Consider the following 25,275-nt stretch of genomic DNA (forward strand, 5'->3'; position numbering starts at 1 on the left):
AGGAAGTCAAATTTCTTTTTTTTTTTCTTGAAACAAAAATATGTAAAAGTCCAGCCACTACTTTGAGTCTTAGGTATTTCCTGTAGATGATGAAAAAGAAAAATGCTGTCAGTTTAAGTTGATTCTGATTGTGATCACAGGCAATCAGAATTTAAGGCGAGAAAAGCTGAAATTTCTTTTTCATTTTTTACTTTTGATATTTTTTTGTGAAGCTGATATCCAGCGATATTCCTGGAACTTCACCTAAAGGCTGCTGGAAATAACGTGATGGAAAATGAAAGGCTCAACACACTAATCTCTGGGATTAGTCCATCTTCATCCAAGATTTTGTACTCACTCCATTAGTGAACAATCACCATGATCTGGGTTCGACACCAGGGAGCGGTTGTCATTCCAAATGCTGCGACTATTCCAATAATCTACCAAATATTTACTGAGACATTTCAGCAAATACGCCAAAACCAGACTCTTTAATTAATTCTTGAATAGAGAGGACATTCTTTCACTTAGCTTATATGTAGAACACACACTCATACGATTTATAATAGAACACAGAAAACTCCCTAGGGTGAGGTATTTGATACAGACAATCAAAGTTTAAGAAAAAAAAGATCAAAGAGATGAATTTCAACAAAAGGGCAACTAATAAGAAAAAGTCTCAAGAGAGAGAGGAGAAACTCAAAATGAACCCGCTTCAAAAAGAAGTGTAAAACCTGACTCCAGAGACATTTATTGATGAAACTAGCCTTTACAAGCGCTCTGAAATATGGATTTCTCCTGCAGGAGAGTCACTGAAAACAAGAAATACCTTCAGTTATCCACAAAAAACTTATTTGTACACGTTCTTCAGTTGCAGTTTAAAGCAAAACTAGTTAATATTTTTTTTGTCTTTTGTGAACAGCTGTGCACAGCGTGTGGATATATATTGTGTCCGCAGTGGACTTTGCTTTCTTGCTGCGCAGGCGAGGACTCTTCCATGACTGTAAAAGAACAGATTACTTCTGTGTCGTCTTGTATCCTCCGTCTGAACCTCTGCAAACACAGCTTATCCAGTCACAGCAGACTCTTTATACTGCTGCCAGTCTGTGAGCAACACCTCCACATACTGTACACACACACAAACCCACAGTCGCTCTCACGACAGCAGGCGTATAATGCAGTACATATTTCAGTCTAAACAATGAGTCGAGTTTGAAACATTTGCATAATATTCAACTCATAAAATGGTTTTAAGCTGTTTTTCTTGTTTTTTTCCAGTGTCTGCCTTCCCTTCTTCATACTCCGATCCTCTAATGTGATGCACACACACACACACACTGCTGTTGTCTTTCCACATGAAAAACTTGCAAAAGCAGTGTTAGGCTCAGGGATAATTTGCAAATTATTCATTAACTCCTACTCCGAGGGGTATTCATCGGCTTCTGTGGAGGGACGATGCAGATCGATTAATTCAAAAAAAAGAAGAGAGACTAAGTGGGAAGGAAAAGAGAAAGCATAGTTAGACTGCAAGCAAATACCAGAACAGGAATCAGGTAAACTAGACGGATCGGTGAAGAGTAAGAAGGGGAATAAGACAGAATTGACAAAGAGGCGATGAACATGTGTAGAGGGACAGTGACAAGAGGACAGATTGGGGTCAAAGCCGGTAAGATGAGGAAGTAAACGTCTTCGGTTTCAAGCTTGGGCGTTTTGAAATAACTTGTAGCAGCACGGCTGTGTCTGTGACAATAGGAGGGAATTAAAGAGGAAAAAAAGCGACAAAAAGAACTTCTCGCTGGAAGAGGCGGCAAATCAGACAAGACACTCACCAGAGAATGAGTATTTTCTCTGTGTGCTACAGGCAGATGGGGCTCCGCTCACTGTAGGTTGAGATTATTGGTTTGCGATACACACTCTCAAACTATTTGCACATGAATAAGATATTAGCTGAAGTTGCGTTGCTCTAAATTGATGTATTTCAGACAGTTGAACCACTCTGTGTTGCCACAAAGCCAACAATTCTCAAACTCAACAGTTCACTTGTATTTGGTGACGTTCCAATACAGGTCTATTTGCTTTTCTTGCTTCCTTTCCCATTCATTCGTTGCTCTGTTTTTCGCTGCAGATTGAAATTGTCCACTTCATGTCTAAACCTTCAGAGGCTTCGTGCTCGGTTAGGTCACAACTACATTCTCATCTTTAAATTAGACAATAAATTTCCAAGATGTTGGAAAGTAAATACATTCTCGATTGACAATGCCATCAATCAGCTCAGTAACAGGACTATTACTCACACAAAAGCAGGAATAGGCATTTCTAATGGTCTGAGCAAGTTAGTATCTGTTTCTCTGTGACATTTGAAGCAGCAGCTTCACAGAAAAAAAAATGTCATTACACACATATTCACTTAATAACTAGATTTTAGACTTTCAGCGCACTGGGGAATTTGATGCAGCGCTACTATCACTGTATTGTGACATGTCCTTTTGTGTGTACCGTAATTCCAATTACAGACTCCCCCTCACCTTCTCCCCCCCAGTGACACCTTAATGAGGCTCCGCTGGGAGCTTGTAAAAATTTATCATGTGAGCTGATGTCAGGAGAGGTTGTGTGGGTCATGTTCCTAAATCTAACTACACATCTGGAAATCGACAAAATTTTGGGCACCTTTAACAAACTTCCTTTTCTTCCAGTTTCTCGCCTCTTCACTGAAATTCTGTAGAGAGACATGATACTTGGAAGGCAGCAAAAAAATGTGAAATGCAATAAAATCAGTCATCCCGCTCCAAAAGTTGACAAGTGTTCCGGGCGCTGCTACAGATTAAACTCACGATTACGCTCCCCTACGCTGAGCAGCTCTCTGATAGCAGATGGCATGCACCCCAATGGAGATGATGTTTGGAGTTTACGAGGTCCGGCCTTCTCGCATGCAGAGGAATAAATCACAGGCAAATCAATGCATGCAGTCTGTTGTCAATCACATCACTTGCCTGAAGATAAACATTAAATACTTTCCTTTAAAAACTGTAAATTGCAACCATAACTATGATCAATCTGATTGAGAACTGTGTTTTTTGTTTTAATGAAATTCTCCTGGATGCGTGGGTTCTCTCCGGGTTCTCCGGTTTCCTCCCACAGTCCAAAAACATGACTGTCAGGTTAATTGGTCTCTCTCAATTCTCCCTAGGTGTGAGTGTGTGTGTGCATGGTTGTTTGTCCTGCCTGACTCTGTGTTGCCCTGCGGCAGACTGGCGACCTGTCCAGGGTGAACCCCGCCTCTCGCCCCAAACGTTTGCTGGAGATAGACACCAGCACCGCTCCTGACCCCACTAGGGACAAGGGTGTACAGAAAATGGATGGATGGATGGATGGATGGATGGATGGAAATTCTCCTGCCAAGAACAGTTATATGGCAATCTAGGGCAATGAACCAAAGTGCATGCTGGTGTGAGACACAGAATTAAGAATTGACAAAATCCCCATTTTCCACTGCAGACTCCAAAATCATATCAAGGCACTACGATTCCTCACGATTGGCCAGGAAACAGGCATGCAAGAAAAAAGCAAATGTCTCCCAGAAGGAAATGAAGACATAAATGTTTTTTTATTTACCAGGAGAGTTGCTGTTAGAGAGCAGGGTGTGTTAACAGGTAAAAAATATGAGAATGAGTGGAAGACATGAGATTTAAACCTTGTTATGAAAGTAACTGAAGCTATTTGATTTCCGCTGCTCTACATTGTACACAGCTGGCAAAAACTCCAGTCACTTTCTTTGGCATCTAATTGAAAGGATTATAAAAACATTACATTAAAAATGTACTAATTGTCCTACTTGGTGGGGCCATTATTTAGTGCCTGATGATTGTAGGGACTAGCTTCAAAGAGTCAGAGTTTATGTTTTTTATCGATGAAGATAAAAAGTTGATGAAGATATTGATGAAGACCTCGGCAAGACTTCTTAACGCTCAAATCTTTCACAGAACTTTTCAAGATGCGCCCCCACTTGTTCTCTCAGAAAGTTAACAAAAATAAAACATTAATGATGCTCAAAAATATTTGCTGCACTGAATTTTTAAGATGACATCGACGTCTTCTTTCTTGCTTTAGAAGTGAAGACAAACTCAAACAAAATCAGACAGCATCAGGCATACAGCCTATTCCAGTTCCAAGTAATTTTTATATTTAGTTATCCAAGATGCCTTTTAAGCAGACATTTTAAGTCTGAGCCCCTGCGGAGCGTTGCGGTTCATTATTAATTTGATTGGCTGCTGTAAAATGCAGCGCCTGTCGTGTCAGTGTCTGCTACATGCTGAGTTCTGAAGGCCCAATAAAACCAAAAATTTGTGAGCCTCAACATTTCACTTTACAGAGTCTATCCGCCCCAAGATGCTACTTTGACAGCAAGTGCAGCATCCATTCGAAGTCTGCATAAGTTAAGTTGCCAGGCAACAATGCACTGCAATGTGTTTGGGAGCTCACGTTTCTGTAACCAAGCGAATTCTTCAGTTTTCACACCACCTTATGAATATGCAACTATGACACACAAAAAAATTACTTGACAGTTTATTAGCAGCAGCTACTCTAGTATTGTTAAACGTCTAACGGATTTTACTCATACTGCATGTAATTTGCTGTACACATTGTGTTCTTGCACACTTTTGGAGTCACACACAGGTGCCTCTAGTGATTTTATCTCTAAGCTCCAGACTGCAGAGGGGTTTACCTTCCTTTATCCTGCTACACCAGGCACATAAAGGATCCTTCTGAGAACTCCAGCCCACAGCACAACCTGGTCCTCCAACCTGAAACAGCTGTCCGAATCTCAGGCAGAAACAATAATGCTGTCTCATAAATTTTCTTAGGAAACTGGCCTATTTACACATGCTATTGGACTCATCCGTCCTCCACTAAGATGATAATTGTATTACCTCCAGGTGCTTGTTTGATTAAGGAATTATGAGATAAAATATGTATATATAGCAGACAGAAAACTGATTCCACATCATGTTTTCAAAGTGCTGCTAGAGAATTAGAGGACAAGGTGGTAGAAAGGCGATAAGGTGCTTGTAGAAGCTGAGGGAGATTATCACGGTCTGAAGCACACCCCTCAATTATTGGCACCCCTGGTAAGGTTGTGTAAAGAATTCTTAAAGTATATAATTTTTAATAAGCCAGAATCTCAGTATGAAATATAAAATAACAGGGAACTTCAGGGATTTTCTTTTGCTTGTGCTGAGTGCCCAGATTCGCATTTAAAATATCCTGGAAATGGAAAAAGTTCATATTGGCATGTACTGATGTGAGGGAATGGTACGGGTTCACAAGTTCTTTGGAATAGAAACAGTCCCACATCGTTACATAAACAGTTGCTTTTACACATGTTGATATGTTTCATCCCAGGACCCACCTGGAATAATTGTTGTTAAAGCTTTATTTGAACAAGGTTCCAGTTAAAGTCCCAGTGGACTTTATCACCTTCCAAACATTTATGTTTCAGATCTTATGACAAAAAAAAGGCTTTTCAATTTGGGTTTTAGTTGAGTTGCAACAAATAAGAGGAATTATTCTAAATTTAAGCTTAGATTGAGGTAAATATATCTGCAGTTTTCTTGAATTACTATCTTGAGTTTTATTGATTTAAAAGAGTCTGAATTTCATTTCCTTCTATTATGGCAATTTATTAAATTTTACACCAGTCATTAAACTACATATATATCACATGATGTATATTTTACATATTTTTTTTAAATTTTGATTTTGTGCTTCTGTGAAAGAATGGAGTTACTCTAAGGTTTTAAATTATTTTTACTCCAGGAGGGAGGTGTAAATTAAATACTGGTGTTTATTAAATAATATAAACAACAAGTGCTTTCAATCAACGCGGTTGCTCATTTTTAATAAGTGACGCGTAGAAACTAAAGAATTGATGTCAGGCTTTCACTCAGTCAAATACGCAGAGTGCCACTGTTGGTAAACACTGCTGTTCGTTGTTATTCTGTGGTTTATCTCTGAAGCAGTGAGGGAGAAGACTGCCAGCAAACATACAGCTTAAGCCTTAAAACAGCGCATTGACATTCGACTCTGTCACATTGAAGCATTGAAAAGACCACTTAAGCCTCCCCTGGGCCCCTGTGACAACACTGTATTTGTCTTTCCAAGCAGCGGGTCAATAAAATAATTGGAATTCAATCTAATTTGTGTCAAGAACTTGTCAAATCCTGAGTGTAGAACTGAATTCCCAGAACACCTCCACCTGAGTGAATTGGTCTGCAGTTGGTCTGAATATAGCAGGCTGTCAAAGAAGCTACCAATGTACCGTGAACACTTCAGCTTTGGAGTTGATTCTTTTTTCTTTTTTGAAAAGTCTCTTCGTTTACATTTCACTGCTTCTTCTCTCCTCCCTGCTGACAGTCTACAGCCTCCAATAAGAAAAAAAAATCTTTAAAAATAAATTAATAGAAGTTTTATTCACTTTACTGCTTTGAACTATGATTTAATTATAAAATCGATTTAATAAAGTTACAATTTCCTAGATAAGAAGGACATAAACTTAACAATAGTAGCAGTGAAGGTTCAAAAGAATCAAATTGGAGATAAAGAAACCCAATTAAATAGAAATATTGAACAAAATCATTTTTAATATTGCCTTAAACAGTAATTCTCTATGCACATCTAACAATTCATATAAAGTAAATGTAACTGAAGCATTGTCTAATTTTTACTATTTTCTGAGCTAATACGAGTGCTTAGGAACTTTACATTTGGAATCTATGAACTTCTCTCAATTCACAGAGAGGCCCACTTAACTTAGCCATTCTTCAAAATGGAAAAGAGGACAAGCAATTCAAGTAAGGTGGATGTGTGATGATCCTCAAAACACTCAGGAAATAGCCGCAAAGAAATAACTTCACACGTTAGCCTGCCCATATAAGTGAGCACAATAATCAAAGAGTCTGAAGTGAGGAGGATGATGATGAGGGAGCTAAACAATATCTTCAGCGCTCACCGTTAGAGAACATCAGCAAAGAGAGGCATCTTAGAGTCACTAAGTTTCCATGACAGCCATTAGGCATAAATATATCCAGTGTGCTAAATGCAGCTGAGGCTTTTATGTGGAACTATGTGCTTTGATCAAATGACAATTCAATTTTCAACAACAAACACTTCAGGTGGGTCTAGAATGAGACAAAAAAACTTTATCCCCACTTTTAAGCATTGGAGAGAATCTGCGTTGTGGGCCAAAAGCCCAACAAACAATCAGATTTCAAATGGCATGACATTTGAAATCTGATTAATATTTAAAATAAATCATATAGCATCTGAATGATAACGCAAAATGGGCATTTTGGGGTCTTTTAACAAAACAAGTATCCAAAAAATTATGACTAATTAAACAGAAATGATTGGCCAGACATTTTTACACTTATAAATGACAAATAAGTGTAAAAACGTGCTTTTAGAATCAGTGTGGTTTTTGCCAGCTTTTCTCAAATAAATTATCTTTACCTGAGATGCAAGCAATCTGTTATTTAATTTAAATAAGCAATATTTACAAGTCAAAAACACATTCTTTTTTTATGTTTCACATGCTTCCCATTCTATTCACTAAAGAAATCTAATTTTTGAAGTTATTAGCTGCAGAAGACAAACAACAACATACTATACTAGAGTATACTAGAAATGTTGCCCTAACCCATCGTGTTTCTGAAGTACACGGGTTTGTTTTAGAAAACACACTTTCATTGGATTAAGTTGCATAATTGCTTTGAAGGAAATTGTGGGGATTTACTGTGCATAAAATACTTGTTAGTAATTGGATTTGATTATGCTGATCATTATCATCATCATTAGCCACCTGGATGTGTCTTTGGGGATGACATTGCCAATCAAAAACCAATCTCCTCGCTATGGAAATGTGAGCCTTTGTCTCAGATGTAATCAGTATTTTAAAAAGGACAGATGCTGGTAACGGCCCAATGGATGCAGACAAAATACAGCTGAGTTTTATTTCAGCAGCTGATGGTTAGCAGGCGGCTTTAGCATAGCGACAAACGAATACTGATATTTTTTCACTGTTTTGTCTGAACTTGATGCATTTGGTAAATCTGAAATTCAAGAATGGAGGTGAAGATTCTTCACCTTCCTCTTGACAACACTCTCTAGATTCTCTATTGGGTTTAGGTCAGGCCAACATGCTGACCGCTCAAACACGGAGATACGATGGTCGCTAAAGAAGACAGTTTTACTTTGGTTGTGTGGGCAGGAGCTACTGGAAATTAAAATTAGTATCCTATGAAGCATCCAGGCCAGAGGTCTCAAACTCCAGTCCTCGAGGGCCGCTGTCCTACAGTTTTTAGATGTGCCACAGGTACAAAACACTGGAATGAAATGGCTTAATTACCTCCTGCTTGTGTAGATCAGTTATTCTATTCAAATGTGGTGCAGCAGAGGCACAGCTAAAAGTTGCAGGACAACGGCCCTCAAGGACTGGAGTTTGAGACCCCTGATCTAGGCAGAGGAAAGCATTAAGTTATCAAAATGTCCCATTAGGACTGTTGCACTTACTGCTACATTGACAAATCACAAACCCATAAATATAATAGAGGCAGCACTCTGAGAAGAGCCAGAATCATCAGCAAAGATCTTGTGTCATGAATCCTCATTCAGGACGTCGGAAACGATCATCTGTGACACGGTTGTGTCGGCCATAACGTAAGATTTGTGTGTGTGAATTTTTTGCCTTTGTTGGTGTTACACAGTATTTAAATCTTTTTAAGAAACTTAATTTGGGGTTTCTCTGTTAGCAATAATAACCAAAGTAAACATAATAAATGTGTGAAATATGTTTGCTAAATGTTGAGTAATATGGAAGTAGTATATACTGTATATATATATATATAAATGTACAAGTTATTCTAATCTTTTATTGAGATGCATTGGCATTTATATACCAGATAATCAGGAAGTCAAGGATGAGTTTTAAAAGTACAGTATAAATTACAGAAATGGTTCAGTTCAATGTGTTTAATTAAAAATAAGTGTTCTTAATAAATGGCACCAAATGATCTTGTAAAATATTTTTTTTTCCGTAGGAAATTGTATTACTAAATGAAAATAAATTAAAGGCTGGATTCTCCCTGTGAGAATAAGCTAATGTAATGAAAGATTAATTTATTTTAGTTATGGTATACTCTTATGAGGGGTTGCTGACACTCCTATGGCCTTTTGTCCCATATGTTTTGTTTCCACTAAATTTTCCATTAGCTTGCTTGAAAATCCCGCTCTGTTAACTGTGAGGTTCTTTATTAATCTTTTGTGACTGACTGTGACGTCCCCCTCCACTTAACGTGGAGGGATCCGTCAGTTATTGTGTTTTGTTCTGAGGCGGAGCAGAGTGGGCGGGACCAGGATTTGCCAGGACCAGCGCTTCATCGCTATAAAAGGGAGTCGGCTTTTCCACCCAGGAAGGCTCTACAGAGGTGGCTCTTCCCTTACCTGTCTGGCCACCCTGTTCTGGTTATGTTTTGTTTGTTTGACCTTTCTTTTCTTTTGCAGAACTTCTCCGGTTATCACTGATTTCAGAGATGCCATCGACCACCGAGGGGGATACCCGCTTGTCGCTGTTTGGCTTTGTTTATTTGTTTGGGTTGTTCAATAAAGAACATATTCTTTATTTGATGGCCGTGTTTCTCTGGCTTTTGTTACGGCTCATGAGTCAGGTCGTAACACTGACCTTCCTTAAAGAAGGTGTCATCCGAACGACTGTCTTCCCGTGTTTGTTTTGGCAATAAAATAGCCTATTTTTACACATCTTTACCCAGGGTTCCAATAAGCATGTAAAGCACTTGTACTCCCATAAAGTTAGATTGGATTTGGATTCAGATGATCACAAAGATAGAAAAATCACAGCATTCTTATTTACCGCTAATGTTAGCAGTATTATTGTACCTCTGCTGGCTAAATTTAGCCACGCCGTAGATGTTCTGTGACAGATAATGGGCCATCAGCTCCATAATCAGATATTATTGGCTATCATGCCAATAAATAACACAACTGCCTTGGCGCTGCTCATTTCATTTGCGAGGAAAATGATGTACAGTGTTCAGGTGACGCAGCTGCATGTTTGACAGGCAGACATCCTGTCAGCATGTATTTAAAAGAGACTCTGAAGACCTTGATACAAAGTCGACCAGTGGGCTGTGAATGCCTTTTTGGGATTTGTTTAATGCAAAGCAAGCCTGGGGACGGCTACAGTGAAGACTGCAAGCAGAGCTCACGGGAAAAACGGAGAAAAAGAAGCCTGACAGAGAGAGAAACAAAAAAAGCCTCACGGCGGTCAGTGTCTGTTGAAGATAAATATCCTCGATCCACTCTTGGGGACTATGAAATGAAAAACAATTAACCAAACAATTAACATAAAGTGGAAAATGACCACAGCTGAATTTGAAGCCCCGCTTCCAGCTACGGTACAGTTCAGTATTCTATCTCTGTCCAGGATGAAACCACAAAGCCCCTCTACAATTATTTCCCTTGCAGATTTGAATCATTCTTTTCTCTCTTTTTGTTGCGCTCGATAGGAACCAATTCATCATGCCAGTGTGAGACTTGTTCATTGGTGACCTACCATGACAAGTCACCTCTGCCACAGTCGTCTCCCTCATCGTGGGGGGAGATTGAAATACATTGACTACAGATCCAAAGGCTTGATATTGATGCTTGGGCTACATTTGCAAAGCATTTATTTTTGATGACTTCAGTCACATTTCCCCAGGTGTAATTAACGATGATGTTGCTTCTTATGGCTTTTAGAGAGAAAGCCCAAATATGTAAAAAGAAAAAAAAAGTCCATCTCTTTTTTTTTTTTATAGAGCCCAGCTCTTTTCCATTTGCCGATATTCCATATCGAGTCGCAGGTGTTCAATCCACAGAAGGGTTTTGCATGGGATTTGCATAAACTGTTTGCATATTTGACTTCTCTCTGGGGTCAGCTGATAATGTATGGTTTCCCAGAGGTACAGGAAACAAGACTAAAATGTGAGCAGAAGTACCGCAATGCATTTTCAGCAAATAATCTAACTTTAACCATGCTCGTACAAAGTGACCATAAAATACGCTTTAAAGTTTCCGTCTGAGTATTACTTGTTTTGAGAGGGATATCACCGTTCTCATCAACATGTGTGTACACCGCGTTGAAAAATATCCAAACCCCTTGAAGCTTTTCATATTTTACAATGTTGCAAACACAGACTTCCTGTGTTTGCAACACTAATACAGGTGTATTAGGGTCCTAATACAGAACCCTCACTATATTAGGTTTCATTCATATCCCCATCAGCCCTGACCAGATTACATTAAACAAATAAGCTTTGTTTCATGCTGTATGAAACAAAGCTTTCATACAGCAACAACTTTTTTCTTTCCACTCTTTCATAAAGGGTAGCTATACTGTATACAGTACAAAGTTCTTAGCTGTAAACAGATTCCCCAAGCTCAGTTGTAGCTATCAACTACAGTTGCCATCGATCTCCAGACAACTAAATTAAACACAACTGCAATTTATTCATTAATTAGGTGATGTGTGAAGGGAATAGGTCACACTTTTCAGATTTTTTGTTTTTTGTTGTAATAATAAAAAAAAAAACATGAGTACTATTTCACTTCATCTTCATGTATTTGTGTTAGTATTTGAAAATGTGATAAGGTTCAATGGGGTGTTAATAGTTTTAGCATGACATTATAAGCTTAACTAGCAGCTGTCTGCATACCAACAGCTCCTACCTGCCTGGCTTCTCATTGCTTTCCAATAAGACTATTTTTACCAATGTTTGTCTCAATCAAGCATCGAAGAAGAAGGTGGCCAACAACAGATGAAACAATCGATTGTCATGACTGATTCTCCTAAATAAAATATCAACCTTTAAATGCTGCTACCTCCACACCAACCAACAAGATAAACCAATTCCTTTGGTTTATCTGAGTGTCTCTGTGCTTGATCACATTTTGAGCTTGTCTTTAAGTAACAGAAAGTCCCTTAATACATTCGGTATTGCTGTGTTTTTATTAGTATTACATTTGAGTGGTACTATATGGGCTAATTTCTTTACTTTATGTCTTCTTAAGTGAGCAATTTGACTTCCAGGAAAACAAATCAAAAGGTGAAACATCACTTTCAGCACATCAAACTACGGTATGTAATTCTGTTTTGTTCCAAGATGCTAGAGAGAGGAAAAAAAAGAAAAAAGAAAGACCACACTCGATCACCCATAAACACTTAATTAAGTTTTCATTTGCAGGTTTTAACTGGCTTGTAGAGGTTTGGGTATATATAAAAGCTTTCCAAAGCATACTGATTTGGAATTTATAACCAGCAGCAACAAGCACTTGATGCATAGCACAGTTAGAATACTAAAAGAATTCCCACAAAAAGAAAAAGATTTGAATGACCTGGAAGACCAAACCTTGAAAGATTAATGTTCATAGATTTTTCAGGAAAGCAGATAAATAAATCCAAATCTCTGCGTGATGACCTACGACCTTTATGAATAGTAAGCTGATTCTGAAGTGGATGTGCACTGTTCAAGTATGCAGTGACACCTGAACTATGACACTTGATCAATCAACACAGGAAAACATGTTCTGCACGTATTTAAGGCGCAGAGAATTTCTGGCAGCATTCAGGTAACAGTTGTAACTTCTGACCAGCATTTGCTACACTGGTGCAGTAACACTCACTCTTCCCTGAAATACTTTCATTAGAACAGCTTATTGGCAAGATGTGTCGTGGTTGTGTGAACAGTGGCAGCAGTGAAGAGAAACTGCTAAGACTCTCAATTTCCTACACATAATCAGTCAATGTTTTAGATTGCAATAAGATTTTGCAGTCTAGAAATACAACAGCAGTGGTGAGGAAAGCTCAGCAGCACCTTCACCGATTGGGGGTCCAAAGGAGGAATAACCAGATGACCTTCAACTGCTCAACAATTGAAACTGTACTAATACACGCAATGAATGTGTGGCACACTGGATGTGCAGTGTCTGACTAGAAGAGATTACAGAAAGTGGCCAAATCAGCTGAAAAGACTACAGGCTGTCCTCTGCCCCCTCTGGAAGAAAATGCAACCTGTTGATGAACGTACAAATATTATAAAATCATTACGGGCCACTTCCATCAAAGCCACCATCTGTTCAGCCAAATGTCCTGTAGACGGAGGTGTAGGAACAGAACAGAAACAAACACAGTGGGAAACTACTTCTAGACACAAGCCATGATAACACTAATCTTATCTTAAGTGCAGTGCAGCATGGTAGCTGTAAAAGAGTTACTGCAAGAACTTTGTTTTCCACAATCCATGTTTCCTAGCAGCAGTAATGTTTGAAGATGCTAAAAAAAAAATCACTTTAACATTACAAGTACATCTAAAAAAAATAATATTGTATTGTGAAAATAAATCATTTTTGTCAACCATTTCAGAAAGTGAACATTATGCACAAAGGGAAATATTTCAAGCTTGTTTATATATAATTTTGATGATTGTGACTTACAGATAATGAAATTTTAAATATTGTAATAAAGTGAAATATTGTAAACTCATGGTGTCACACTAACCAGCAAATTAACTCAAAATACTTGGAAAGGCATCTCACTTGTGTCTCAGTCATGAGGAAGATTGCTGACTGGATAAATGTCCAGAACACAGTCAATGACACCCCTTCACAAAGAGGTCAAGCCACAAAAGGTTGTTGCTAAAGAAGCTCATTGAGTTCTGTGTTTAACCATTTTCATAGAAAGTTAAATGGAAAGAAAAAGTGTGACAGGAAAAGGTGCACAAGCAACATGGATAACGGCGGTCTTAAGAAAACTATCAAGTAAAATGTATTCAAGGGTTTGGACGAGCCTCGCAAAGAGGTGACTGAGGCTGGAGTCAGAACATCTAGATCCACTATGCACCGACCAACCCTGCACACCAGCTAACCAGGGCTAAGGGGAAAAAGAACTGGACTGTTGTTCAGTGGTCCAAAGTAAAGTCCTCTTTTGAAATGAAAGTACATTTTGCATTTCATTTGGACATCAAAGTCCCAGAATCTGGAGGAAGAGTGGAGAGGAACATTGCTTGAAGTTTCCCCAGTAAGGGGTGTCATGTCATCTGGTGGTGTTGGTCCACTGTGTTGTTTGAAGTCAATGCAGCCACGTACCAGAAACTTAATAGCACTTTATGCTTCCTTCTGCTGACAAGCTGCAAAGAGGTGCTGATTTTATTTTACAGCAGGATTTGTGTCAGCCTACAACGCCAAAGGTACTAAAGCTGACCGTGTTGTTATTGTGCTTGTTTGGTCAGCTAATTGGTCTGACCTGAATCCTATAGAGAACGTACGACAGATATTGTCAGGAGAAAGATAAAGGACACTGGACCCAATAAGGCAGATGACCTGAAAGCTGCTGTCGAAGCAACCTGGGCTTCCATTACATCCCAGATGCCGTAATTTATGCAAAAGGAAAACCAACCAAGTAGAAATGCATAAAAGTGAAAATGCTTGTCAAAAGCCTGACATTTCTGTCAGCTGGGATGATGTTCGCAGGCTTCTTGGGACACCAGACCACAGGACATGTCTCAGAGAATTAAAGTCTTTCCCCCAGAGTGCATTCACAAGCTGTAAATGTCTGTTTTTTTATATTGCTGTTGGAAAAATAGCCTCTCTGAGTGGCTTTTCAGCCTTTGCACCCATGTTAGATCAAGACTCATTCTAATCTGGATATTGATGCTTTCTTATTCATTTTTGTGAGCACTTTCTCAAAGTCTTTTGCTGTTATTATGTGGTTGGTTTGCAGATTTTACACCCAACATATGTACATCTATGAGACACAGAACACATCTCCTAACTGTCTACAGATATTCAAAGTTGAGTTTAATTAGGTCTTTTAAATATGAATCGCTATTTATGGTATATGCATTATGCAATGGGAAAGCTTAGAGAAAGTATATTTCACAAATATTATTCTTATTTGAAAGTGTTAGGGGTGAATCTGTAAAATACTTTTGGGTAAACGAGTAACAGGAACTTTGATGATGAGAGCTCAGTCTTGTTTTATGTCTTCATCTCTGTCAGTATCCGCCAAGTTCTCCTTCCAATAATGATCAATCACAACTTCCAGACATTGACTGAGACACTTTTCATTGAGGTCAAATCTATTGTCAGGGACAAAGACTCAATGAGCGTTTAACTGAAGCTCCTCTAGTCAGAAACTATGGGGTGAAGCTGCCCTTCCAGAGTCAAAACAGACATTATGTTCATTTTGCCATGAACCATAGGCTTATTGTACACTTCTTTTAAAATAAAATGGACATCAAAATGATGTTGGAAAAGAACAAGTCAGTGGGTGCACATCATAGAAAATAAAAACAGAAAAATCATTGGTGGATTACGATGTGTCACAGCCCTTGAATATTTTATTTTGTTATGTTTGTAAATAAAGAGAAAAAGAGTTTTTTTTGTTTTTGTTTGTTCTTTTAAGAGTTCATCCACACCTCTACACAATCTTAAGATTTTTTCCTTAAGCTAATTAGGGCCTCAAGATGCCTGATTTACTTGTCATTGAAGTGTCATTTTACCTTCCATGACATACACCAGCGATCCCACGTCGCCTTCCTTAATGATGCAGCTGTCCTTCCCATACTCCACAGGGTACATGCAGTCCACGATCTCCTGGATCTGAGACAGCTCCAGGTTCTTCATGAAGTCATTGTCCAAGATGGCTTCTTTGATCAGATCCTTGGACCTGGAAGCAAAGCAAAACAAAGTTAGAACAAAACAAAAAAAAACATTTGAGAGGTGGCTTAAACATTAATCGGGCTTTAGCTTTCTTACACATACCAGAATTTTATCTAACAGACCAAAACAAAGTCATCCACAAAGCATGATTCTGCCACCCCCATGCGTCACCCTGAAAATGGTGTGTTTAGGATAATATGGAGGGCTTTTCAGTATGCATAGTGTTCTCCATGTTCATGAATGAGTTTGATGTTGGTCTAATCTGATCAAAAGCTACGGTAATTGGTTTTCATTTAGTGTGAAACATATATGCATTCATCCTGTTTAGATTTTTGATGGCTAAGCATGGTGAAAATCATGTCTCCTTCACTTTCAATTACAATTACATACAATATTTTGGCGATCGTACACAATCGCATGGAAATGAATTGAAATTTTGCAGTAGCAACGTAGCAAAACAGAAAAAAGTTAAAGGCTTGTGAATACTTTTGCAAGGCACTGTACTAGATTCACATGACCATCAATAAAACGATCCAATTAGCACAATTTAGTGCAAAAAACCTTTGCTTAATTAATATATTCTCAAGGACACTGACCTGCTCAACATGTAGCTTTCTTTCATTAGGTAATGACTGCCTAAATCAAACAGCACAGCTGCTTTTCAAAAGCAAACCCTCATTAGACTTCAAGGTAAAACTTGCTATAACCCCTTTCAAATACAAGATAATAAATGGCTAAATCCAAGCCTCAAGGTAGAAGAGTTGTGGATATTCAGGATGCATGGCTGAAAGCCAAATTTGCCTTCAGGCTGCAGAGGAAGAATTAGTCTTCTCTAGCAGCTTTCTCCAACCAATTCGCAAAAAATGGAAGAAAATATAAACCATATAACTAACATGCAACGTTTTGTCGGAAAAGTTAAAAGGAAACCAGGGTAAATGTGTGGCAGCCACGTAATGAAAGGGAAAATTATCACTGAAATCCGAGAGTACACATTAAACGGCACTTATCTTGCCGAGGGGAGATACTTCTTTATAAAGAATGTCCGCACTGACAGCAGGTGAATGCAGGCCAGGTGCAATGAAACACAAGACCTCAAAGGAAACGCCGGTCTGATATTCTCCGACTGAAAGACGTGAAGAGAGATGGGAGAGATGACGGGTTGAGCGGGGATCGCTCATTCATTGAAGTATGTCATCACCAGCGCTTGAGCCGCTCAGCCGAGCGACACACGGCTGCTTCTGACAGCATGTGGGCTAAATGAATGAGGTTAATAATTAGCATCTGTGTTAATCCAAAGATGAGACCACTTCTACGGAGACAGAAGGCCTTTCTAACCTAATAACCTAGATAAACGCCACCTATCCAGAGAGTGTATGAATTATGAAAGAATGTGGACCACATCTTGGGGTTTTTTGTTTGTTTTGGTTTTTTTTTGCTTTTTGGCCTTTCTGTGTGCATTGTTTAGGCTGATCATGGATCACTTATAGCTAAAAGGGCAAACAACCTGGAAGACATTTATAAAGCAGCTCTTGCTGAAATACCAGCCATCGGCAGGAACCCTGCAGCTACATAAACAGAACGTCAAGCTACCGTATCAGCAGTGCCCAGATTTATTCCCAGTCCTGTCCTGAGCTCAGAGTCTGTGTTTTTAAAACAAACTCCTCTGCACATTCGTGTGTTTATGATCTTGTGTTTTATAGGCACTTCTCGTCATGTTGAACATTTAAGGTAAAAAGAACCTGCTTGTCCATTCTGAGAATTTAAGTGTTGAAATCCTCCAACTTTTTCCTACCAGGCCAAGAAACAACATTTCAACAGTGATGATCAGTACATTTTCTTAAATAGCCTTAAAATACATCAAATGCAAAAATGCAATATGCCATTGAAACATGTAGAGCAATCAAAATTTTTAATTTAGTGGTTTTATTTAGTTGCAAAACAGAATATCATGCCAAATAAATAAATAAAAATTAATGTTTGAGTTTTTTGTCAATTTTTGCAAATCTTTCATCAATCAAGTACCCAACTGCTGCCACATAAATGGTCTAAAGGTGTTGTCAGTCAGCAAGACTAAAGTCTTCATGAATTGACTGTCAAAATAACAAAGATACTTTGAGATCTCAATTTGTACTCAATTGTACTCAAGAGTAACTTCCTTTTGTACCTCAAAATGCAAGTCTCAAACATTCATGCAACATATTTGCATTTATTTGAAGTCTGTGTATTCTTCTAAACTGATTTACGTTTCTTCTTTGGTTACATTCATCTACTAGACTATATTTTTTCCTAAGAATGAAATGTATTTTTATTTTATAGTTGAGCTCCCGCATGGCATTTTTAGTTTCAGAATTCATCCTAAATTGTACACCCCCTCAAGTCTCTAAAAACTGTTTCTTTAGTGTACTTAAAAGTATTACATTTGTATCATGAGCTGAAACTTTAAAGTCTAAAAACAAAAAAGAAGAAAGTTGAAAGGGGGCAAATACTTTTTCACAGCACAGTAGAGGACTGCAACTACTACTACTACTACTGTACTTGGATGATCCCAAAAGACTCATTAAGTTTGCCCTTGAAAGTCTGATCATGCAGCTGCAGGAAATTTAATAAGAAAGGACCGATGTGTTGCAGCTGTTTTATATTCCCACTCTTCAATCTTTGTTAAAACCTTTGTCTTTCTTGGCAGACATGGAAGATTGCTTGGATTTAATCTTGAAACTTCCTATTAAATTTTTTGGGAGTAAACTTTAAAAAAAAAAAACTGCTTTTTTGGCTCTGATAACACAAGCCAAGATGGTGATGCTTAAAATAGTTTTAATTTCATGCTGTTGTAGACTCACGATGAAGTGAACTGAATTACCCTGATCCAGCTGTAAGCCTTTTCTTTCTTTTTTCTTTTTTTCTAAATTGACCTCCTGTGGGCTGGAAACGAGTTTTGTTGACCCTGTTTCTGTTATATTTCCACCCGTGAGACCTCCAGCCTGGCGGTCCTGATTGCAGCCATTGTTAAGCAAACTTCTTCCAACCAGACCCTATAAAAACATCTGCCTCCCTCGTCTTTGTGAGAATGACATATTTGCTTTCATCTACCAGTAAAGTTTAGGCTGAGCAAGTTCAGTCTTCCTTAAAAGGAGAAACTATGCTCTTTAAAAAGAAAAAAAAAGGAAAATGAGCGGGAGAGGCTGACAGAAATGAGACAGGCAAAAAGCGATATATGGATAACGTATGTGTAAAGAATGCTCCACGGGCCTCATAAAGAAGATGAAGTGGGTAAAAAGTGGAAGAAAAACACAAACATTTAGCCAAATGCAACAGGCATTACCACTGGACTACAAAAACAGCAAAAACATGATGAAAACGCTGCTTTTGCTTGAGAGGTGCACTTGAATTGCTTATCATTTTGTCAGGTTGGTACTTTTAAAGTCAATGATAGCAAAGGCGCTTACACAGAAGAATGAAACTAAATTATTTAAAGTAGAATCTGGAATCCATGTGATCCCATAGTGAGTTTCTCAAACAAACAGTCCTTAGAAAAATTTAAATGTAATATTGATACTTAGCTGAGGAGATTACACTGTCTTTTTAAAGAGAGACATGATCACAAAGACAGCAAATTGTACAAAAGAAATTACAACTATACTTTTAAAAAAAGATGGAAACGAGCAATCTTTAAGCATAAGCAAGAGAACAGCCAAAACAACAGCAGCATGAACATCAAAAACAGTCACTTTGACTGACTGAACTCTTATCTTCATTTTATTAAAATAAGAAACGCATCATGTAAACTGACCAAGATCGCAGCCGCCCTGTTTTCCCTTGATCCATTCTGACAGGTGAGTGGCAGGTCAAAGACTAAAGAAATTGAATTTATTTTAACTACACATCAAATGTGTCCAAACTAAGAACTCCCACCTTTTTTAATCTATAAACAAGTCAATCAAGAACAAATGCTTTGATGCACGTTTTTTGTTGTTGTTGTTTTTCACAAAAATCTGTTAGAGGTGAGGAATGTATCCTGTGATGCATGAAGGAGGGAAATCTAGTAATTCCTTCATTTTCTGTCAGATTCAAAGTATCGTCTTGATCAGTGGACCTGCAGTATTTTTTATGTGGATGAAAAGATATCCAAACCAGTCAAAACTGGAGTCACAGTAAAGAAACCCACATAATTAGCTAGGTAAAGCCTTAACAGTATGTCTCTAAATAAACTTGAAATTTCTAAAAATAACCAGTTCTTACGGGTTTGTTTTTCTTCAGCACATAAGAAACAAGCACTGCACATTTAAATTTGTTTTTACTAATTTTGTTCTGACTCTGCATACAGACATCAGATTAACCAAACATGTATTTTATATTTTAAATTAGGAGGGATAAAATGCAGTCTAAATGATTAATGATTAATTTTGCTCTGAATCAGAAATTCCTGACTGGTTACAATTTTCATTAGCTATGCCATACTGCCATTTTTTTTTTTCTTCCTTTGCTTACACTGTAAAAAATACTGAATAAATGTTTCAATAAGAAATAATAAAAAAAATAAAGTTGTTAATGCACAACAGGTATAATTTTCTCTTTTTTGTCCTTGTTCTTGTGCTGCTCACCCCAAGCAAAATGGCACCCAGGGCATTGAGCCGCATTGCTCAGATGATAAATTGGCATTATAGTGAAGAGTTGAGTGCAGGAGTCAGAAAACCATCAACGTGCATCACAATCCTCCAGGTTCTGGTCATTTAGCCGAGCTCAAAGTCATTGTCTCACTAAACGTCTCAGTAAATTTTTACAGATGGATACACATGTGCACTCATACAATAAAAGGCTCAGGGTGATGAGTAATTATCATAATGAAGTGGTCACTTGTGTGTTTTCTGCTTCTGCAGTACTGAACCAGAATCATACGGATATAAAAATAGAAATTCAAAGAGAAAAAGTCTGGCTCGTGTTTTCTCCAGCACAGAGCTGACAGGCGTGACAAAGACTAATAGCATTTTTGGTGTTCAAATAAATAACACCTTTCATTTTTAATCTGTTTTGATTATATCCATACAGGTTTGTTCCCAGGCATCTCTGAATCTGACACATGGTCTTATTCCAAAATGTGACTCATTTTCTCCCTTTCCCCCAGTTTCACATTGAAAGCTCAAAAAAAAAAGTTATTTAAATGCCTTGTGCTTGAAGAGTGAAGAGGACTCTTCCTGTCCACCTTCCACCAGGAAGTGCAGAGCTCAACATTGGCTGAAACCACACACACACACACCCACACACACACACAGCTGGAGTATTCGGACCTCTTCTTGGAGCGGAGCAGGGGACACTGTTTGCTTGAGAGTTTGAGAAGAATGAGACCTCTAGAGTAAACACGAACAGGGATGCTATTAAACTGCCTGTCACGTAGTCAGAATTTGTATAAAACAGACGGCGGTACATTAAGCAGAGCTGCTGCCATTATCTATCGTGGGTAATTAATTTCCCTGTGTATGGTTTTAATATGGAAAACTTGGTCGTTTTGCTGCAAAAAAAGAAAGAAAAAAAGAAAGAAAGAACGAAAGAATTCTCGTTTTTCTTTCAACTTTTCTATTTCTGGGTAAAGTAGTTACAAATATAATGTATTTGTGCATGAGTGCGATGAGTTTACATCCCCCTCCAACCATGCTCGTTCCTGTGTGCGCTACAGGTGAAGCACCTGCTACGCCTCACGCAACTATACGCACAAGAATCCCACAGGTGGCGGGCGAAAGAAAATGGTAAAGCACACAAACAGAGCGCGAAATTGTAGCATGATTATTGTCATGAGTATAAGCCGATTCTGGACACCTACTGTGGGCTTTTCGCGTAGAAAGGTAGGGTGACATGGCTGAGATCCTGGATGTCGAAGGCGGTGGGTTCGGCCGAGATCGCCTGCCTCTTGGTCCGCTGCTGCTCCTGCAGGTCGGTCTGCTTGTGGACCTGCTGGGTCGCCGGCTTGATGATGGAGCGGTATTTGTCCAATTCGTTCTGCAATCTCTGTATGAGCTCGTCCTTCTGGTCGAGCTCCAGCTCCAGCTCGTCGATGAGCGCGTCCCTCTGGCGCAGCTCCTCGATCTTCTCCTGGAGCGCGTACTGGAGGTCGCGCAGTGTGCCCATTTCAGTGCGACTTTCCTACAAGTTTATACAAACGGTGTTCAGCCGAGTCTTTGTCCTCTCTCCTCTGCCAAGCGGCGCGCAAACTTTATCCGGCATGAACGGACTGGGAGGACGCAGCTCTTGTCTCCACTGAGAGAGGGGAGGATTCCTCGGTTCCAGGCAGATGCCGAGCATGTAAAGGTTACCGGCGTAGTTGGGGCTTTCCCTCTTTTGCCATAAAATGTATAAATCGCAATTGCGCAAATAAGTTTCCTCCTCTGTCTCTCTCCTTCTCCCTCCCTCGGCGATGTGACATTTGAGGACCGTCCTCCCCGAGTGCGTCAAGCTGCGACCCGGAGAGAGCGCATGGCGAGAAGGGCGCCTACAGGAATCTGTGGCACGGTGCAGTTTGATACACCAGAGAGAGCGGCGCTTTGTCTAACATGAATAATGAAGTCAGTGAAAAAGCCACAATTCGGTCATCATACCTCGGCAACTTGCCCCGAGGCCGCCGAGTTACAAATAGACGAGCCTTAATGGAAGCTGGAGGTGATGGAAAACTTAATGAGCCACTGTGCAGAAATGAGCAGCTGCTTCTGCCTGTTGTGTTTGTTTGCTTGAATGTGTCTAAATATCTGTAACCGGTCCCAAACCTGAATATCTCAACTCAACTACACAAGTGATGAATATTAAAGCATGCAAATAATGTTTTTTATTTATTTATTTTTTTATTTATTTATTATTATTTTTGGAAACTTATGCTTCAGGTAGCCACCCTGCAAATATTATGTTGTGACAACTGGAGCAAGTAAAAGGTGCTGGGAGCAAGAGGAAAGGAGCATCCTCCGCACACCTCATCTAATCTAATGTGGTGCATGCACTCTGAACGCTGCTGGTGTCTCTGTCCACATGTCCCAATGAGTCATCTGGAGCTCTGCAAAAAGATTTCGGCCCCGTGTGAGCTGGACAAATTCGGAGAGAGAATAAACTGCCAAGGACAATCTGATAGGATGGGGGTGGAGGGTTTACTCGGGGTAAAAACAGCAATTACTGCTGGGAGGTGAGAGCTGACAGGTATGGACCTGAGGAGGCTGAGGCTGAGGGGAAAGGAGATTTCCCTGGCTGAGTGGGATACGCCTGTGTGAGTAAGGCATATTTTTCCTGACATATTGCATGTAAACAATTCAGAACGGAGACAGAAAGCAGGGGGAAAAAAAGGTCGCCGCTGCCCTCTTGTGGTGCTTTAAAGAAGTGACAAAGGAAACGGATTTCAATTTTTTGGCGGAAAATAAAATGAAATAATACAAACTTTAGATGAAATTAAATAACTAAAAATAAACTTAAAACTGATTTTGAAATAAAAATAATTAATTATGAATGCCACAATAATTCTGTATGTGGATTTCATTTAGTATTTGTAGGAAAAAGTTGACATCCTACTATGATCAGGGGAAACGTGAAAACAAGAAAGAGACATATCTCTAACCTGGTATTACAGTGTAAAAGAAACAACTATGGACACAATGCCAACCATATTCAATCACAGCATAACTAGGAATTTTAGAATAGGTTTCCAAAATATTGACTTCCTCTGGTATGAATGGGGAAGCTGTATGAGTCAGGGAAAGCAAGAAAAATGTTATATCTGTATCCAGGTGGTAAAACACATTCATATAAATAATTTTAATTAAGATTCTATTAACTAAAAAACAATAAAATAAAAATGATTAAGAATATGATTAAGCCATCTGTGCATAGAGAGAGATGTTAGCATATGCTGCTTGTGAAGTGTTGACTCAGGACATCTAGCAGTTGCACTAAAACATGTCGGCCTAATAAGGAGACATTGTTCAAAAGAAGGGAATTCCTTAAAAGAAATGTGTAATTCTTAAAAAAGGACATCGACATCAAACTATAAAGTGTTCCAAAGCTGTTGCCAGACATCAGAGTTTAAATGAAAGCCTTTTGTAGGAGCATCTGTGAGGAACATCTGTTCAACTAGCTGTGCACCAGCCTGTGTTGTTAAATCGTTAGTCTGGACGTATTCTCCCAAAGCTTAGCTTCTTTGTACGTGTCCACAAATAGAACAGCTCAGTGTTTTAATTAATCCAACAGTCCCTTGTCTTTATGTTACTTCAAATCCATTTTCATCCCAGTCAGTTGAAGTAGGCACAAAGCTTCAGAAGCAGCAAAGTTGACTTCCTATGTCAGGAAGCGTGCAGCTGCCTTCAGGCCCTCTAAGCACCATTTAGCATCCCTGCATCCAATCCTACATCAGAAGGCCCTCCTACTGTCCTTCAAAGCTCCTCTGCGCTTTAAATTTCACCTCTTCAGCCACCCAGCTCAGCCCTTTTCCTATACAGATCAATAGAAATAGGATCCGTATCTCCATGCTGCTGAAACCCGAGAAAGCGTGCAGGGGCGGTCCGCCGGCTCCACGGTGCCACGTCCTGACTCCTAATGGGGGAGAATGAGGGAGGAGGTCACACACCGTCTCTGACCCCGTGTCAGCGCTCAGCCTCCTTACAGACGCAGCAGGAGTGATTGTCTTTGCATACATGCAGGATGTTCATTACACACAATTAACCTGTTTGTTCACTGGAAAGTCATCTGAGCATTACCTGTGACTCATCAGCTCAGGCTAAAGAAAGAGAGTCCCAACAGAGCTGGTTACGGGTTGACAGACATACAAATAGACATAGATATACATAGATAGATAGATAGATAGATAGATAGATAGATAGATAGATAGATAGATAGATAGATAGATAGATAGATAGATAGATAGATAGATAGATAGATAGATAGATAGATAGATAGATAGATAGATAGATAGATAGATAGATTGATTGATTGATTGATTGATTGATTGATTGATCGATTTTAATGAGCATCCTATCTCCTAATGAGCATAATGTGGACTTTAACTGCATCCTCTTTATTGATGCAAATCAAGTTTGGAAATTGTCTAGCCGCTTCAATCAAATTAACCTCAATGTCTGTGGCACGGTGTCAAGAAAGCCATGCTTCTTCTGAGTGTGCAGTATGTGTGAGATAGACCTCAAAACGACAAGTCAGTTGTGATGTTGATTGATTTAAAAGACAAAGACTGCCGAACTTTTCTTTCTGTGATTACAGCAGAGAGACAGGCTGAATGAAGGTGATGTAAGCCGCAAACAACGGTGATGACCTCAGGCTCACGAAACCCCTCAAAATAAGGCCATGTGAACCTAAAACGAGCGCCTGAAGGTGATGAAGTAAGCATATGGTCAAACAAAGCGCTTTCTAATGGAGTATTAAATATCCTCAGACATGCACTTTGGGTCCTCAGCGTTCAGCTACTAAAAGCCAATAATGCACATCACTTCCTCCAGTCTGTGTCCTTAGGGACAGGAGTGATGGGTCTGATCAATTAGGAAGCTCTTTCAGAAG

At 39.1% G+C, this 25,275-nt stretch overlaps 1 protein-coding gene across 2 annotated transcripts in view; it reads right to left on the bottom strand.

Annotated features, from left to right (window-relative positions):
- LOC116713518 (cGMP-dependent protein kinase 1) overlaps positions 1-25,275 on the bottom strand; it is a 100,843-nt gene that overhangs the window by 74,528 nt on the left and 1,040 nt on the right. The window contains exons 1-2 of one of the 2 annotated variants that reach the window (XM_032553695.1): positions 21,560-22,539; positions 15,588-15,754 (exon numbers count right to left, since the gene is read on the bottom strand). In XM_032553695.1, coding sequence (XP_032409586.1) covers positions 15,588-15,754; positions 21,560-21,864 — 472 coding nt within the window. In that variant the 5' untranslated portion in view covers positions 21,865-22,539. Of the gene's footprint in view, positions 1-15,587; positions 15,755-21,559; positions 22,540-25,275 lie in introns of those variants that run through there. The other variant, XM_032553696.1, reaches the window with a different exon arrangement.

This window comes from Xiphophorus hellerii, chromosome 22 (genome assembly GCF_003331165.1).
Source record: "Xiphophorus hellerii strain 12219 chromosome 22, Xiphophorus_hellerii-4.1, whole genome shotgun sequence".
In the NCBI taxonomy this organism is placed as follows: Eukaryota; Metazoa; Chordata; class Actinopteri; order Cyprinodontiformes; family Poeciliidae; genus Xiphophorus; species Xiphophorus hellerii.